Source organism: Sylvia atricapilla, chromosome 5, assembly GCF_009819655.1.
Source record: "Sylvia atricapilla isolate bSylAtr1 chromosome 5, bSylAtr1.pri, whole genome shotgun sequence".
Taxonomy (NCBI): Eukaryota; Metazoa; Chordata; class Aves; order Passeriformes; family Sylviidae; genus Sylvia; species Sylvia atricapilla.
Window position 1 is genome coordinate 23,345,947 of NC_089144.1, and position 16,093 is coordinate 23,362,039.

The following is a 16,093-nucleotide window of genomic DNA, read 5'->3' on the forward strand; positions in this document are numbered from 1 at the left end:
CATGTCCCTGTCCCTCATCCCATGCTCCCAGTGGCCCTGGAATGGCACTGGACGCCCTTCCCTGCCCAGCCCCACTCCCTCCGGAGGCGGCTCCATCACAGCTGAGCCCAAGCCCGGCAGGAATGGTGGGATCTCAGCTCCTCCTTGGCAGCAGATCCCGGCACGATGCCGAGAGCCGGGAAGAGCAGCTTGGAGGGGGCTGCGGCACCTTCCCGGGCAGGGCTGGCTGCTGCGGGAAAAGGCGGATGGATCAATCCTGAGAAAGCTGCTCCCATTCCCACCCAGCCGTGCCCGGGCAGTGGGCGGCTGGCAGATTGCTCGCAGGCTCCTTCCCAGCGCCTGGAATGTGCCTTTTGGGAAGCCTGGCGGGAAGTCAGCAGCTCCAAGCTGCAGAGGGGGCACTGGGATACCAGAATACAGGGCTGGGATGTGGCACCTGCAGATGGATCCAGGGCTGGGATGTGGCACCTGCAGATGGATCCGGGGCTGGGATGTGGCACCTGGAGATGGATCCAGGGCTGGGATGTGGCACCTGCAGATGGATCCAGGGCTGGGATGTGGCACCTGCAGATGGATCCAGGGCTGGGATGTGGCACCTGGAGATGGATCCAGGGCTGGGATGTGGCACCTGCAGATGGATCCAGGGCTGGGATGTGGCACCTGCAGATGGATCCAGGGCTGGGATGTGGCATCTGGAGCCAGAGCCACTCCAGGGTCTGGGGTTGAGCCTGGATGTCCCCAAGGGGAGGTGCTGGGTGTTCCTGCCCAATCCCAGAGCGGGGCCAGGGTGGAGATAGCTCATCCATGCTGGGAGCTTTGGCACATCCCAAATCCGGGATGGTGTTGGCAGCAGGCAGAGGAGCTGGCAGCTCTGGGACAATGCCAGGAGCAGTGGGAATGGGAGGTCCCAGATGAGGTTGTGATGCAGGGCCTGGAGCAGTTTGGGGGATCCCTTCAGCATTCCCAGCTCTTCAGAGAGCCTGGAATCACATCCCAAGCGTTGGCTCCTCCAGAATCCCAGCACACTCTGGCATTTCCCAACCCCCCAGGCAGGCACCTGGGGCAGGAGGGGACGCTCCAAGTGGGGACAGGAGCTCAGTGGCTTCATCCCAAGGGAACATCCTGGGAGAGCATCCCAGAGGAACATCCCAAGCGAACATCCCAGGGGAACATCCCAGCCCTGCATCCCTGTGCCGAGACAAGGATCTGGATCCGGGTCTGGCGCTGGGCGTGGATCTGGCAGCAGCTCCAGCATCCCGCTGGTTTTCCATCCGTTCAGCGCCCTCCATGTGCTGCATTCCCGCATCCAGGCTCCTCTCACCTCCACGTTTCTCATCGAAAGCCCTCATTCCATGGCTGGGTTGCTCTGGGCTGATTCCCAACACTCCCTCTCTTTTCCAGGGCCATCAAGAACGGGAAGGGGCTGCACAGCAAGAAGGAGGTGCCAATCCACAGGGTTGCCGACATCTCTGGAGTAAGGATGCTCTCCGGCATGCGGGATGTGCGGGAATTCCACAGGGATCAAATGGGATAAAACCGACCTGGCGCCATTACTTTGGGAGCTGCTGGGGGGTTTTTCCCTTTTTTCCTTGGATAAATAAACCAGGAGTTGCCCCATTGCCTGGGAACCAGGTGGTGGGAGCCAACAGCAGAATGCTGGTGGGAATCTGGGATTCCCCGATTCTGCTGAGGGAATCTGGGGATCCCCACACCTCCCAGCAGAGCTCGTTAAGTTTTCCTCAATTAATTAGTGTTCTCAAGGATTTCTATGGAGCCGTTCACTGGTGGGATGGGGAGGGGCAGATCCCAGGAAAAGGGAGTCATGGGATGCTCCATTAGGGATGGGGGAAATGGGGCTGGATCTGTCCTGCTGATCCAGGCAGCTACCCTGTGGGGGGTTTAGGATGGGTTTTGGGGTGTATTTGGGATGGATTTGGGATTTTGGGATGGATTTGGAGATGGGTTTAGGGATAAATTTTGGATGCATTTTGGCCAGATTTGGGATGTATTTGGGATATGTTTTGGGATATATTTAGGATTTATTTTAGAATGTATTTTGGATTTTTTGATGTACTTTGAGACATGTTTTGAGATGTATTTTGAGATGTGTTTTGGGATATATTTGGGATTTGGGGAGGCATTTGGGATGCATTTTAGGATATATTTGGGATGTGTTTTGGGATGTATTTGGGATGGATTTTTGGGATGTATTTGGGATTATTTTGGGATGTATTTTGAGATGTGTTTTGGGATATATTTGTGATGTATTTTGGGATGCATTTGGGATTATTTCGGGATGAATTTGGGATTTTTTGCTGTATTTTGAGATTTGTTTTGGGATATATCTGGGATTTCTGGATGAATTTGGACTGCGTTTGGGGCACAGGGCCCATCCCGAGCTGGAAACGCTCAGCTCTATGCCCAGATCTCACATCTCAGCTGGCACAGGGGACAAGGAGCTCCTGGCCCTGGCAGGTCGGGATTCTGGGGGGTCCCGGAATTCCGGGGCGTCTCTAAGTTCCTGTTTTCCCGCAGGACACGCAGAAGGCGAAGCAGTTCCTGCCATTCCTGCAGCGTGCCGGCCGCTCCGAGGCCGTGGTGGAATACGTGTTCAGTGGCTCCCGCCTGAAGCTCTTCCTGCCCAAGGAAACCTGCCTGATCACCTTCCTGCTCGCAGGTGAGCCGGGAGCAGGATCGGCAGATCCCGGGATCGGCACCTTGGGGTTCTAGGACCGGCATTGCAGGACTCTGGGATTGCCACCGTGAGGTTCTGGGATTGCCACCGCAGGGTTCGCAGGTTTGGCACTCTGGGGTTCCAGGATCTGTACCAAGGGGATCTGGGATCAGCACCGCAGGGTTCTGGGATCGGTGCTGGAACATGCCCCGGACTGGCACGAGAACATTCCCTGGATTGGGGGACCCCAGGATGAAGAGTCCCCATGAACGCTGGAGCTGCCTCGGGTCAGGCTGGGAGGGGTGGGGCAGGTTGGGGTTGGGAAGGATGGTCCCGCCCAAAAAATTTGGGAGCAGGTGGGCAAGCATGAAGTGGGGAGAAGGGAGGGAACACCGGGAAGGCAATGAGGATATAGATGGGGATAGGATGAAGATTGATTGAGAATGAGATCGGGGTAGGGATGAAGATCAGGAAGAATTCCATCCGTGTTTCAAGGATCCAATCCCAGGATCAAACACTGAGCGGCTCCTACACAGGGAGTGTTTTTCTGGGGGGAGCAAGGATGGAGTCAGGGATTCTTTGTCCATCTCTCTTTGTTCCCAGAGCTGGGAACGTGTCCTATCTCCATCCCTCGTGGACACTGACATTGGGATGGGCCTTTGGGAAGTGACGGCTCCATCCCTCCTCCCAGTGATGCTGGGACATCTCCTGGTGCTGCCATCCCTGCTCCACAGGGCAGTCCCTGTTCCATGGGAGTCCCTGCTCCACAGGGGCAGTCCCTGTTCCATGGTTCTCCTCTTTGGAGGTCCCTGCTCCATGGGAATTCCTTCTCTATTGGGATTCCTGTTCTGTGATTCTGCCCCATTGAAATTCCTGTTCAGTCATCCTGCTCCATTGGGATTCCTATTCTGTGGTCCTGCTCCATGGGAGTTCCTGCTCCATGGTCCTGCTCCATTGGAATTCCTGTTCCATTGGGATTCCTGCTCCACCCTACTCTGTTCTGGAAGGGATTGATCCCCAAGAACATCCCATCCCATTGAATCCCATGATCCCGACGGGACCTTCTGGCTTTTATTTTCCCTGGTTTTTGTTGGATTTCTCCCTGGTGCCATTCCCAACCCTCCTCTGCCAAGCCAGGAATAGGATAAATATCCGCCTTTTATCAACGCCTGCCTTTTTTATGGATATCAAATGCAAATGAGCACCAGAAAGAGATGCCAAGTCCCTTAAAATGTGACTCCAGGGATGCTCCCGAGGGAGCTCATCCCGGCTTTCCAGCTAAAATAGATCCGTCAGAGCACTATAAATATGTGCAAATACAGGCACCGGTTTAATCCCGAATTCCTCTCTCCCGGCAAAACTCCGGAGCCTGACGCCTTCCCGGAGCGGGGGCTGGGAGCAGGAGAATTCCCGAGGGATGAGGGGGCACCTCTGGGGATGTTGGAGTGGCCAAAACGCTCCAAGGGGTCCAAAATCTTCCCCGGGAGCTGCGGAATTGGGAGATGGGGATGGGAAATCCGAAGTTTTTCCATGTGAGCATTCCCGACGTGGGGCTGTCCCACAGAGTGGATCCTCAGCATTCCAGTCCCACTCCCTCAGTTCCCGGGTGTCCCCTCCCTCCCACTCACCTCCCCTGCTCCCGAAATCCATAAATCCTGCGGGAGATCGATCTCTGGCTCTTGGCCCCGGCATGGACGATCCCTGCCCCGAGCCATCCCAGATCCTGATGCTGGCTGTGGCTCCAGCACAGCGAGGGCACAAAACTGCCCAAATCCCTGGAACCAAGGCTGGAAGGGTCCTTGCTCCAAGAGATTATCCCTGGGAAGATCTATTTTATCTGTTCTCACTGAGGGAATTCCAGGGAGGAATTTCTCCTGGAATCCTGGTGATGCTGTGGGATACTCTGGGATGCTGTGGAATGCCCTGGATGCCTTGGGATGCTTCAGGATACCCCACGGATGCTGTGGGATACCCAGGAAGGCTCTGGAATGTCCATGGAATGCCGAGGGATACCTGGGGATGCTGAGGATGCCGCGGGATACTCTGGGATGCTGCAGAATTCTTTTCCCAATCCCTCCAGGGCCGATTCCGGGATGGGAGCAGCCCCACAGCCACCCCCTCCAGCCCCGGCCCTGTCTGGGCAGGACTGTGCTGGAATTCTCTGGGAAGCCCAGGGGAGCGCGGTGGCTGCAGCACTCGCAGCCGCATCCCTCATTAATCCGTCACGGCTTCCCGGGAAGCGCGGCACAGCCACGGATTCGGGATTAGCTGCTATTTTTAAAGTGCTGGAGAACTTTTCCGGGTGCCAAGCGTACCCCTCCCCTCTCCTGCCGGCATTCCCGGGGGGGTGAGAGTGCCAAATCCGGCCTTTGGAGCTGTCCCTTTTCCAGAACCTTCCCTCAGGTGGGTTTGGGAAGTGTCAGAGGCTGGAGAGGATCTGGAGCACGATCCCAGTCTGGAAGAGCCAGGAGCTGATGGAGTTTGAGGGTTCCTCAGCTTTTCCCTTGTTCTTTGAGGGAAAAAAATTCCATTGAGGTGCATGAGTCCTCCTGGCCCCTTCCAGAGAGGAGCAAGGGTAACTCCAGCCCCTCATTCCCATGCCCAGTGCGGCACTGGGGGATACTCCTTGACTGAGAAATCTGGGACCAGTGCTGGGTCAGGATCAGAGCCAGAGTTGGGATCAGAGCCAGAGCCCACCCAGAGGATCCCAGGGTGATCCCAGTTTTTGGGGGGGCTCATGGTTCCAGCTCATTAACAAACATCCCAGGATTTCCTGCTCCATATCCCACATTCTGCTGTGTTTCCTGGAATCCCCCTTTTCCAGAAACTCCCCCTTTCCAGAAATCTCCCTTTCCATCCCCATTTTTGGGGACAGAGGATGTTCAGTGCCATGAAGGGCAGGGACAGGGCTGGGAATCCTGCTGGAGGCAGCATAGCCTGGGAATGGGGACTGGGATGGGATGGGGACAGAACGGGGATACAACAGGGCCAGGGATGAGGATGGGACAGGGATGAGAATAGGGATCCAATAGGCATGGGGATGGGTAAAGGGATACAGCAGGACCAGGGATGGGGATGAGGATAAGGATGAGGAAGGATCCACTGGCACAGGGACATCGTCCCTCAGGATGTGTTCTGAGCGCTCCCAGCTGCTCCGGGCAGGATCTGTGTCCTTGTGTCCCCAGGTATTGGTGACACTGATGTGGCCCTGGGGATGAGGCACCTCCTCACTCGTGGCTCCAGCTTGGAGCTGCAATTCCCAGCGCTTCATTCATTATGCAAATTATGTAAATGATCATTAATAATGCAGGACTTCCCTCTGCTCCCAGCCAGGGCAGGGGGATCCCAGGGGCAGCGGGAGAAGGGCGGGGGAGCAGTTGTGATAGAGGGGTCTGGATGGGGGCCTGGATGTGTCCCCATGTCCCCATCCCTGTTTGTCCCTCTGTCCCCATCCCTGCTGGTCCCAGTCTGTCCCAGCCTCTACCCCAGCTGTGCCACCCCTGGACCCTCCCGGAGCTCCCCCCACATCTCACTTGTTTCCAGTGTCCCCTTCCCTCCCAGACCCTTCCCAGGTGTCATTCCCAGGTGCCAATCCCAGTTTACCATTCCCAGGTGCCATTCCCAGTTGCCATTCCCAGGTGCCATTCCCAGTTTGCCATTCCCAGGTGCCAATCCCAGTTTACCATTCCCAGGTGCCATTCCCAGGTGCCATTCCCAGTTTGCCATTCCCAGGTGCCAATCCCAGTTTACCATTCCCAGGTGCTGTTCCTAGATGTCATTCCCAGGTGCCATTCCTGGGGTGCCATTCCCAGTGTGCCCGTCCCAGTTTGCCAATCCCAGTGTGCCCTGACCCTGCCCGGTTTTCCCGCAGGGATCGAGTGCCCGCGGGGTGCCCGGAATGTGCCGGGGCTGACGCAGGAGGGGGAGCCCTTCAGCGAGGAGGCCACGCTCTTCACCAAGGAGCTCGTGCTGCAGAGGGAGGTATGGCCTGAGCCCGGCAGCAGGGGAGCTGGGGGGATCCGGAGATCCAGGGGGATCTGAAGGGATCTGGGGGCAGCAGATGTGAGGGACCAGAGGGTGCGGCGATACCCAGAGATCCTGGGGATACCCAGAGATCCCGGGGATAGCCAGAGATCCCAGGGGATACTAAGATATCCTGGGGATACTGAGGCATCCAAGGGGATACCAAGAGTATCCTGTGGGATATGGAGAGATCCCAGGTGATTCTGAGAGATCCAAGGTGTCACCAGCAGATCCCAGGTGATTCTGGGAGATCCCAGGGGATACTGAGAGTGCCCTGGGCAGGATGGATGTGGAGTTGGATTATGGATGGGTGTGGAATTGGATGTGAGGTTGAAATCCAGATGGATGTGGGGTTGGATTCCCGATGGATGTAGGGTTGGGTGTGGGGTTGCAGTCTGGATGGATCCCCCCGTTTGAACCTGTTCCCATTAATGTCTCCAGATATTAAAATTCCCTGGAACTCCTGTGATTTCCCTGATTGCAGCTCCGGCGCTCGGGGCCCATTTTGGGTAATTATTCCATGATTCACAATTCCAAGGTGGATCCTGGATCCCTCCCCCGCTGACTGTCATGGTTCCCGTGAGCCAAAATTCAGGAACTGATGCTCCCATCCAGATGTTGGCACTGGTGCAGATGTGAGCATGGAAAGAGATGGGATTTGAGGATCCAGATGGGATTTGAGGATCCAGATGTGGCCGTGGCTGCAGACACGGTTGATGCAGATGTTGACATGGATGCAGTTGTGGGCAGGGATACAGATGTGGTTTGTGGATGCAGGTGTGGCTGCAGATCCAGGTGTGGGCATGGTGATAACTGAGGCCCTGGATCCAGATGTGGGTGTGGATCCAGATGTTGTCATGGGTGCAGATGTGGACACAGGTGTGGAATCAGATGTGGGTATGGATCCAGATGTGACAGCAGCTGCAGTCCAGTGGCGCCAGCTGTGGGAAAACAGGAGTGCAGGGATACAGGGACATAAGGACGTGGAATGCTGGGGCACAGGGACACGGAATTGGGGATGCAGGGGCACAGGGATGCAGGGACATGGGAATCAGGGACCTGAGGATATGGAAACACAGGGACAGGAGGACACAGGGACGTGGGGACATAGGGACACATGGGGAAACAGATGCAGGAATACAAGAACATGGAGGGATGCAGGGATACAGGAATGTGGAGAAACAGGGACAGGAGGACACAGGGGCACAGGGACACAGGGATACAGGAACATGGAGAAACAGGGACACAGGGACGTGGGGACACAGGGGCACAGGGACACAGGGATACAGGAACATGGAGAAACAGGGACACAGGGACACTGCAGTCGTCTCCCTCCCTGCTCAGCATCTCGCGCTGCCGGGAATTGCTGACCCGCATCCCAAGGGCTTCGCTCCGCTGCCTCGGCACATTCCGGAGGCTCCGCGCTGCACCTGCCCAGGAATGTTGTGGCAGGGAGGCCAGATGGAGCCCGAGCTGCTTCCCAGGAATGCAGTGGCAGGGAGGACACGTGGAAATCCAGGACGCTTCCCGGGAATGTCGTGGGGAGGCCGTGGGAAGATGGGCTGCTGCCCAGGAACGCGGCGATGCGGGAGGCCACGTGGAATTGGGGATGCAAGGCAGGAATTCGGCAGGCAGGGCAGGAATTCAGGATGCAGGGCAGGAATTCGGGATGCAGGGCAGGAATTCGGGATGCAGGGCAGGAATTCGACATGAAGGGCAGGAATGCCGTGGCGGGGAGGCCGCAGGAAGCCGGGATGGGCCCCCAGCCCATTCCTGGCTCCTTCTGTGGGTCCCAGCACGGATCCCCACGGTTCCCACGGTGGCCCCGGACGCGTTCCTGCCGGCAGCCGAGTCCCTGCCCACCCCCACAGCCGTGGGATATTTTTATCCGGCGGCTCCGGCTGCTGCTGACTCACGGGCCCGGAGCCACCACTGACGAGCCGGCCCCGGAGCGTGGGGAGCAGGGGGGTGCTGGGAGGTTCCAGTGGGATGGCGGCTCTGGGAGTGCCCGGGAAGGGCCCAGGGGACCCCCGGGTGCCCCTCGGCTCCTCCACGGCCGCATGGGTCCGGGTGGAGCTGCCGATTCCCCAGGAACGCCGGAAAACTGCCCCGGCACCCCCACGTATTCCAGGGCTTTTTGTCTGCTGGAGCTGCAGATTCCCAGTCAGTCAATCCAGCACTGATCCCAGCCGTGGTCCCAATCCCAGTCCCAATCCCAGCGTGATCCCAGCCTGATCTTGCCTTTGTCCCAGCACTGATCGCAGTCCCAATCTGATCCCAGCGCTGATCCTAGCACTGATTCCAATCCCAGCCTGATCCCAGCACTGATCCAGACCCCAATTCCAGTGCTGATCCCAGCCTTGATCCAAACCCCAGTTCCAGTGCTGATCTCAGTATTGATCCCAACTTCAATCCCAGCACCAATCCCAACCCTGACCCCAGGGCCAATCCCAATGCTGATCCCAATCCCAGCACTGACCCCAGCATAAATCCCTATTCCAGGGCCAATCCCAGCCCTGTGCTTGGAGCATCCGCTGTGTCCCAGAGCATCCCACCTCATCCCACCCCATCCTGCTCCCTCTGGAGCTGCTGATGCACCGGGAGAACTCCAGATCCCACTGCCATGGGGACTTCCCTGACATCCCCTAAAAATCTCTGGGTATAATTTGTCAGTGTTTGCCTTTCCCCTCATCCCAGGCCCTGATTCCCACCCTGCTCTGAAGGAATCATTCCAGGCAAAGAGCTGGGACTGCTCTGGAGCTTGTCTTTAACAAGAAGGGGGATTGTCCCTAACAGGATGAATAGGACAGAATTCCTGGAACTGGGAACTGGGGAGAGCCAGGACTGGTGGGATTTGGGGTTGAGATGGAATGGGATGAAGATGAAGATGGGATGGGATGAGGATGAGAATGGGGATGAGGATATGAGGATGAAGGTGGGATAATGATGATGATGATGCTGCTCTAATTTTGGGCTAAAATCAATGCCAATACAATTCAGTAATCCCTCCAGCCTCCTGTGGCATTCCCAAGATTTTTGGGTCATTCCTGTCTGTCCTCAGCACAGGGAGGAGGAGGGGTTCATCCCCCAGGAGCAAGAGGAGGAGGTGTTGGCATTCCTAGATTGGCCTGAGTGGAAAAATTCGGGAATAAAGGGAAAAGCAGGAATGTGGTTTTGGGAAAAATGGACCCGGACTCGCCAAAAATAGCAAAAATCCTAAAAAAACCCCCCAATTCCCAACACTGAACCCTGGCAACTCCGTGGTGACCGAGGGGAGGGGTTCAGCCCCTGTGTGTCCCCAGGAAGCGGTGGTGGCACAGGGGTGGAGGTGGCACCCTGGGGACACTTGTGCCATCGAGGGTCCCCATGGGCACAGGGACATGCTGTCACCTCAAAGGGCTGTCCTGATGTCCCCTCAGGCTCAGTGATCCCACTGTCCCCTGCTCCCTCCCTGCAATCCCAATTCCAGCCAGGAACCCCCAGCCTGGGGGGTGACCGCCAACCCCCTCAGCCCCAGATGGGGGTCCCGCTGTGCCCCCCCGCCAATGCCCCCCGCTCCTGTCGCCCCCCGATTCTCAGCACCCCCCCAATGCCACCCTCTAACTGTCCCCTCAATGTCACCCTCAATGTCACCTCCCCAATTCTCATCACCCAATGTCCTCCCTAATTCTTGACCCCCCCTAATTCTTGTACCCCCATGTCACCCCCAGTTCTCACCCTGTCCCCTCCTCCATCCTCACCCTCTGTGTCCCTTTCCCGCTCCGTGATTTTTCCAAAGCTTTTCCTGCTGAGAGGACAAAAAACCCCTTTCAGGCTGGTGGGGAGGGGGGCACCCCCCGCGGCCTCCCCGAGCCCCCCCCGCCGCCCCGTTTAAACCCTCGGGCACTCGCTGTTACAAATTTGGAACAATATTTATTAAAATACAAAAATACACTTGGTTTTTTTTTTTTTTGGTTTTTTTTTTGTTTGTTTTTTTGTTTTTTTGTTGGATTCGCGGTACAGTCGGATCCTTCCGGCGTTTACAGCCTGAGAGGGAACTTCTGCATCTACTTCCTGCCTTATGCCCCCCCTGGACACCCCCAAAACCGAAATTTTAGCTCAGCTCTGCCCCCCCACTCCGAGAACATTTTAAAGCTAAAACGAGAAATTAAAATAATTCCAGCGCCCGAGCAACCGGGGGGGGGGCCCCCCTCGCTGCTGCCCGACCTCCCCCCCCAACCCCTCCATCCCCTCGGGACCCCCACGAGGCACTTGGGGTCCCCACCGGGACCCCCCCGGTGCCACCTCCGATGCTGGTGGCTCCCCCCATTGTCACCTCCCCCCGCTCCCCGAGCCCTTAATTTCTCCCAGCCCCCCCCATTCCATGAGCAGCCCTTGGGGGGGGGTGTCCCCATTGTCACCCCCTCCCAGGGAAGGGGGAGGTGTTCCCCACACCCCCCCCACCCCAAATAAAAGGACTAAAAATGCCATTTTTAGTGAAGGTGGTTACAATCATTGGTCAGGTCTCCCGTGGGGGCCCCCCCAGCCCCCCAGGAGCCGTAGCCCTGTGCTGGGGGGTCCGGGGGGCCCGGGGGGGTCACAAACACCGTGGGAAAGGGGGTGCAGAGCAAAGCGGGGGGGCACCCGCTCTCCCCCCCCCCTCAAATCCCCCCCCCAAACCACCCCCCACCCCCAGGTGCTTGTGGGGTTTTTTCCCCTTCCCGTGGGTTTTTGAGGAATTTTTTGCTTGAATACATTGCAGACGTCCATCCCCAGCCCTCAGGCTGTGCCCCCCGCCCCCTCCCCGAGCCCCCCACCCCCCCAAAAATCCATTCCTTTATTGCATTGGGAAGGTCCTGGCGCGGGGCCGAGATCCCGCTCCGGTGACGCCGGAGCTGCCGGCACACGGCCAAGGGCAGCGCCGCGGGGGTGGGGGGGCCGACCTCACCCCCTCCCCCAAATAACCCCCAAAAAACACCCCGGGCCCCCCCAAACCCCACCCCGACAGCTGCTGCCACCGCTCTGGCGTCCCCCGCGTCCCCCCGCGCCACGGCACCGCCGCTCGTCCCCGAGCACGGGGATCGCTCCTCTTATTACCGATTTGTTTTTTTCGTCTGTTTCTCCTGGTTTGTTTTTTGTGTGTGTGTTTAAATAGAACCTGCGAGTTAGAAAATAGTGGTTTTTTTGTAGGAGTTTTGGGTGGGTTTCGTTAAATTTTAATAGAATCTGCTGCTCTTCTCGGCCCCGAGGTTGGCTATAGAAGCATGTACACGAAAAAGAGTCTCTCCCCCCCCTGTACAAAAGTTGTGTCTATTACTGAGGAATTCTCCTGGTTTTCCTTAGTATTGAGGAATTCTCCTGGGTTTCCTTCTTTTTGGAGTTCTGCTTTTGTGCATCTATTGTGTTTATAATAATTCAGGGCCGGGGTTGGAGTTTGATGGGGGGGGGGGGGACGACGACCCAAAAAAAAAGGCAGGAAAAAGCCCCCAAAAAAGAGTTCATATCTGGGTTTCCTGAACTTTCTCCTTGGGGTGGGTCTGGATTAAATAAGGGTCGGCCAGGGTGGTCCCGGGGGGGTGCAGGGAGTTGCTCAGCGCGTTCTCTGTCCAGTGGGCGCCGTGTCCGGCCTTGTAAGTGTTGTAGTTGAGGTGCTCGTGGATGTTGGGCAGCACCACGGCCCCTTCCCCTGCCCCTCCGGCCGGGGCGGCCGCGGGCGTGGCAGCAGCCGGCGCGATGTCCTCGTCCACCTGGATGATCTCCACGGTGCGGGCGGCGGTGACGGTGCTGCGCTGCTGGTGGCGCTTGCGGAGCTTGTAGAAGACGATGAGCATGGCGGCGGCCAGCAGCGTCACGGCCACGAAGCAGCCGATGATGATCTTGGTGGTCTTCATCACCTCGTCCAGGCTGGTCTGCAGCTTGTCGCCGGCGTCGGCCGTGGGCACGGCCACCTGCTTGGGCGGGCGCGTGGTCTGCACCAGCACAGTGGTGGTGGTGGTGTAGGCCGGCTGGTAGCCCGTCGAGGTGGTGGGCACGGGCTTGGTGAACTTGGGGGACACGTCCTCCGGGGAGATCTCGGTGGTCTCCACCGTGACGGTGGTGAAGAAGCTGTAGTTGGAGGTGTTGAGCTCGGCCGTGCTGACGTTGAGGAAGGCCGAGGCATTGGAGTTGCCGGCCACGTTGGTCACCATGCAGGTGTAGAGGCCGGTGTCGGTCAGCAGCACGTGCGAGAAGTTGAGGGTGCCATCGTTGAGCACAGAGAGGCGTGGGTGGCTCGAGGCGTGGCTCAGCACCGTCCCGTTGGGCAGCAGCCACCGCACTGAGGACATGGAGGGCGTCCGGCAGCGCAGCTCGGCCACTCGCCCCTCCGAGATGTTGAGGTCCGCGGGCGCGTCCATGATGAAGGGCGCCGAGCACTGGAAGGAGGTCTGGTCCACCTCCACCAGGAAGCGGCCCCGCATGTGCAGCGGGGCGTGGCAGCGGCCACAGCAGGTGGAGTTGGTGGGGATGTACTCCCGCAGCCACCACGACAGCCAGAGGATGTCGCAGTCGCAGTCCCAGGGGTTGTGGTGCAGGTGCAGCTCCACCAGGTAGCGCAGCGGGGCGAACAGGTCGTGAGGCAGGGACGACAGGTTGTTGTGGGCCAGGTTGAGCTCCACCAGCGCCGTCAGGTCGTCGAAGGCGTTGCGCTCGATCAGGTTGATCTGCGAATTCATGATCCAGAGCTTTTTGAGGGATTTGAGCCCGTGGAAGGAGCCCGGCTTGATCTCGGGGAAGTTGTTGCCCGACATCTCCAGCTCCTCCAGGCCCACCAAGGGCGTCAGGTTGGGCATGTCCTTAATGTTGCACATCCCCAGGTTGAGGTACTTGAGGTTGTACAAGCCCTCGAAGGCCCCCTCGGAGATGTACTCGAGCTTCTTGAGCTCGCCCAGGTCGAGGCGCATGAGGGAGGGCACGCGGTTGAAGGCGTAGCTGGGGATGCTCTCGATGGGGTTGTTGCGCAGCCACAGCTCCCGCAGCTTGGACAGGTACTCGAAGGCCCCGCTGGGGATCACCGTCAGCCAGTTGTCGAAGAGCTCCAGGGTGTTGAGGCTGGCCAGGCCGTTGAAGGCGCCCACCTCGATCTGCCGGATGGCGTTCCTGCCCAGCTGCAGCACCTCCAGGTGGTGCAGGTGGCGGAACGTGTCCGCCTGGATCATCTGGATGTTGTTCTCCATGAGGTTGAGATAGCGGGTGTTGGAGGGGATGCCGGGGGGCACCTCGGCCAGGCCGCGGCGGGTGCACACCACCTTGCTGAACTGGTTACTGCAGGAGCACACGGAGGGGCAGCTCTGGGGGCCCGGCGAGCCGGCGGCCGTGGCCAGGAGCCACGCGTGGAGGGTCAGGGAGGCGGCCAGGAGCCCCGGCCAGGTGCGGTGGCGGCGGTGGCGGCGGAGGTGGTGCACAGTTACCTGCCACAAGAGCTTCATGGTGTGGCACGTTCATCATTCACCATCGTCTGGGGATGGCGGCGAGAACAGGAGAACGGGCTCGGGGCCCCCCCCTCTCCCGGCTCCCACGAGCTGGGGGGCCCGGCTGGCCGGAGGGGAGGGGGGGGGTGGTCGAGGTGCTGGGGTCGGGGTGGTGGGGGGGCTCCGAGGGGAGCAGGGGTTGAGGAGGGAAAAATGAAAATTTAAGGGGGGGAAAAATTAGCGGTAGGTGCTGGGGGGGGGGGGGGTGCGGGGAGAGGAGGAGAAGGACCCCCCCCCCCGCCCGGCCCCGCTCGCCAGTACCTACCTGGGGAAGGGGGATCGAGGGGTCCGGGGGGGCTCGAGGCGAGCGCGGGGGGCACGGGACCGAGGAGGGGGGGGGGGGGCCGGCTCCCAAAAAAAAAAAAAGACAAAATGGCTCCTGGAGGCTGCGGTGCAGGATGGGGGGGGGGCCGGCCCGGCTAAGCGGGGGCCCGGCAGCCCCCGACCGCGGCCAACCCCGCGGCCTCGCACCTCCGCCCGTGGGGCCGGCCCGAGGGGCTCGGCGGGGCCGGCATGGCCGCCCCCCCGAGGCCGCGGGGAAAAGGGGTGGGGGGGGAACGCCGGGAAAGTGGTGAAAAAGGAAATAATTAAAAAAAAGAAGCGGGGAGAAAAGGAAGAATTGGGAAAAGGGGAGGGAGCGGAGGAGAGAAAAAGTGGGGGGAAAAAAAAATGAAAACCGGGGAGGGAAATGGGAATGGGAAAAAAAAATTGGCGAGGAAAGGGAATTGGAAAAGGAGGTAAGAACGGAATAAAAATCTAAAATAAAATCAAATCAAGATAAGAACGGAAATGAGGATAAAAGTTAAAATAAGGCTAAAATCGGATGAAAAACTAAAAATAAAAATTCAAAATATTAAAAAAAAAAAAAAAACCCAAACAACCCGGACGAAACCTAAAAATAAAACAGGAAAATAAAGATTAAAAATAGGCCGAAATAAATAAATAAATCGCGGGGAGCCCCCCCCGGTAGAGGGAAAAACGCGGTTCGGGGAGGGAGCGGGGGGGAGGAAAGGGCGTCGGCGTGGGGGGGGGGGAGATGCCGGCGGGGGCACCTCCCGGTAGCGGCGGCGGCTGCGCTGGTGGCGGGGCGGGGGGGTCCCGTCCCGTCCCCTCCCGCGTGTCGTTCCCGCGTCCCCGCGTGGGTGTCGCGTTCAGCGGCGGCGCGGGGCGATGGTGGCGGTGACAGCGGCGGTGACAGCGGTGGCGGTCGCGGTGCCGGCGGGCATCCTCCGGTGGCGGGGGCCGCGCGGGGCGGTGCGGGCGGTGCGGTGCGGGGCGGTGCGGGCGGTGCGGGAAGCAGCCGCGCAGGCGGCTGGCTCATCCTTTTGTCCTTCAGTGCGAGCGCGGATGGATTGCTGCTGCCGCCGCTCCCGCTGCTCCTGCTGACGCATCCCGGCTCCGCACAGACCCCCCCGCGCCCCCCGCACCCCCACCCACCCACCCACCCGCCGCGCTCCGGAGGGGCCCCCGCCGGCCCCGCTTCGGCCGGTGCGGCGGCCCCGGAGCGGTTTTGTGCGCGGGGAGGGGGATGCGGGATGCGCCGCTTCCTCCTCCTCTTCCTCCTCCCTCCCGCCGCCTCCTCCTCCTCCCCCTCCCCGCAGCCCCGCTCGGGGCTTGTGGAGTGGGGGGGGGGCGCTCCCTGAGCGACCCCTCCCCGGGGCTGGACGGATGGAAGGACGGACCAAGGGACGGGGGCAGCGTTGGCTGGCAGCTTGGTGGCTTTGAGGTGTCAAGGAGTGGGGCGACCCCGGCTCCATCCGTAGAGCTCTAGAGCTCCCCCTCCCCCCCCCCGGTTTGACCCCCGCAGCCAAGCGGGGACCCCCGACGCCCCTGGCTGAGACCCGACACAGCTGTGACACTGGTAGGGAGCACTGACCCTGCAGGGCTGGGGTCGCCCTGCCATTGGTTG

The 16,093-nt window shown here is 59.4% G+C and overlaps 2 protein-coding genes across 2 annotated transcripts in view; one reads left to right on the forward strand and one right to left on the reverse strand.

The window, feature by feature from the left end:
- The window catches only part of SND1 (staphylococcal nuclease and tudor domain containing 1), a 68,658-nt gene that overhangs the window by 46,626 nt on the left and 5,939 nt on the right, over positions 1-16,093 (forward strand). Inside the window, exons 14-16 of the mRNA XM_066318957.1 lie at positions 1,402-1,474; positions 2,536-2,677; positions 6,546-6,655. Of these exons, the coding sequence (XP_066175054.1) occupies positions 1,402-1,474; positions 2,536-2,677; positions 6,546-6,655 (325 nt within the window). The remainder of the gene's footprint in view (positions 1-1,401; positions 1,475-2,535; positions 2,678-6,545; positions 6,656-16,093) is intronic.
- LRRC4 (leucine rich repeat containing 4) lies at positions 11,670-14,290 on the reverse strand. Its single transcript, XM_066318932.1, has one exon. The coding sequence runs from the start codon at positions 14,140-14,142 to the stop codon at positions 12,175-12,177; it is 1,968 nt and encodes a 655-aa protein (XP_066175029.1). The 5' UTR covers positions 14,143-14,290; the 3' UTR covers positions 11,670-12,174.

Coding starts and splice junctions, on each gene's coding strand:
- LRRC4 (XM_066318932.1), bottom strand. CDS start 14,142: ATGAAGCTCTTGTGGCAGGTAACTGTGCACCACCTCCGCCGCCACCGC.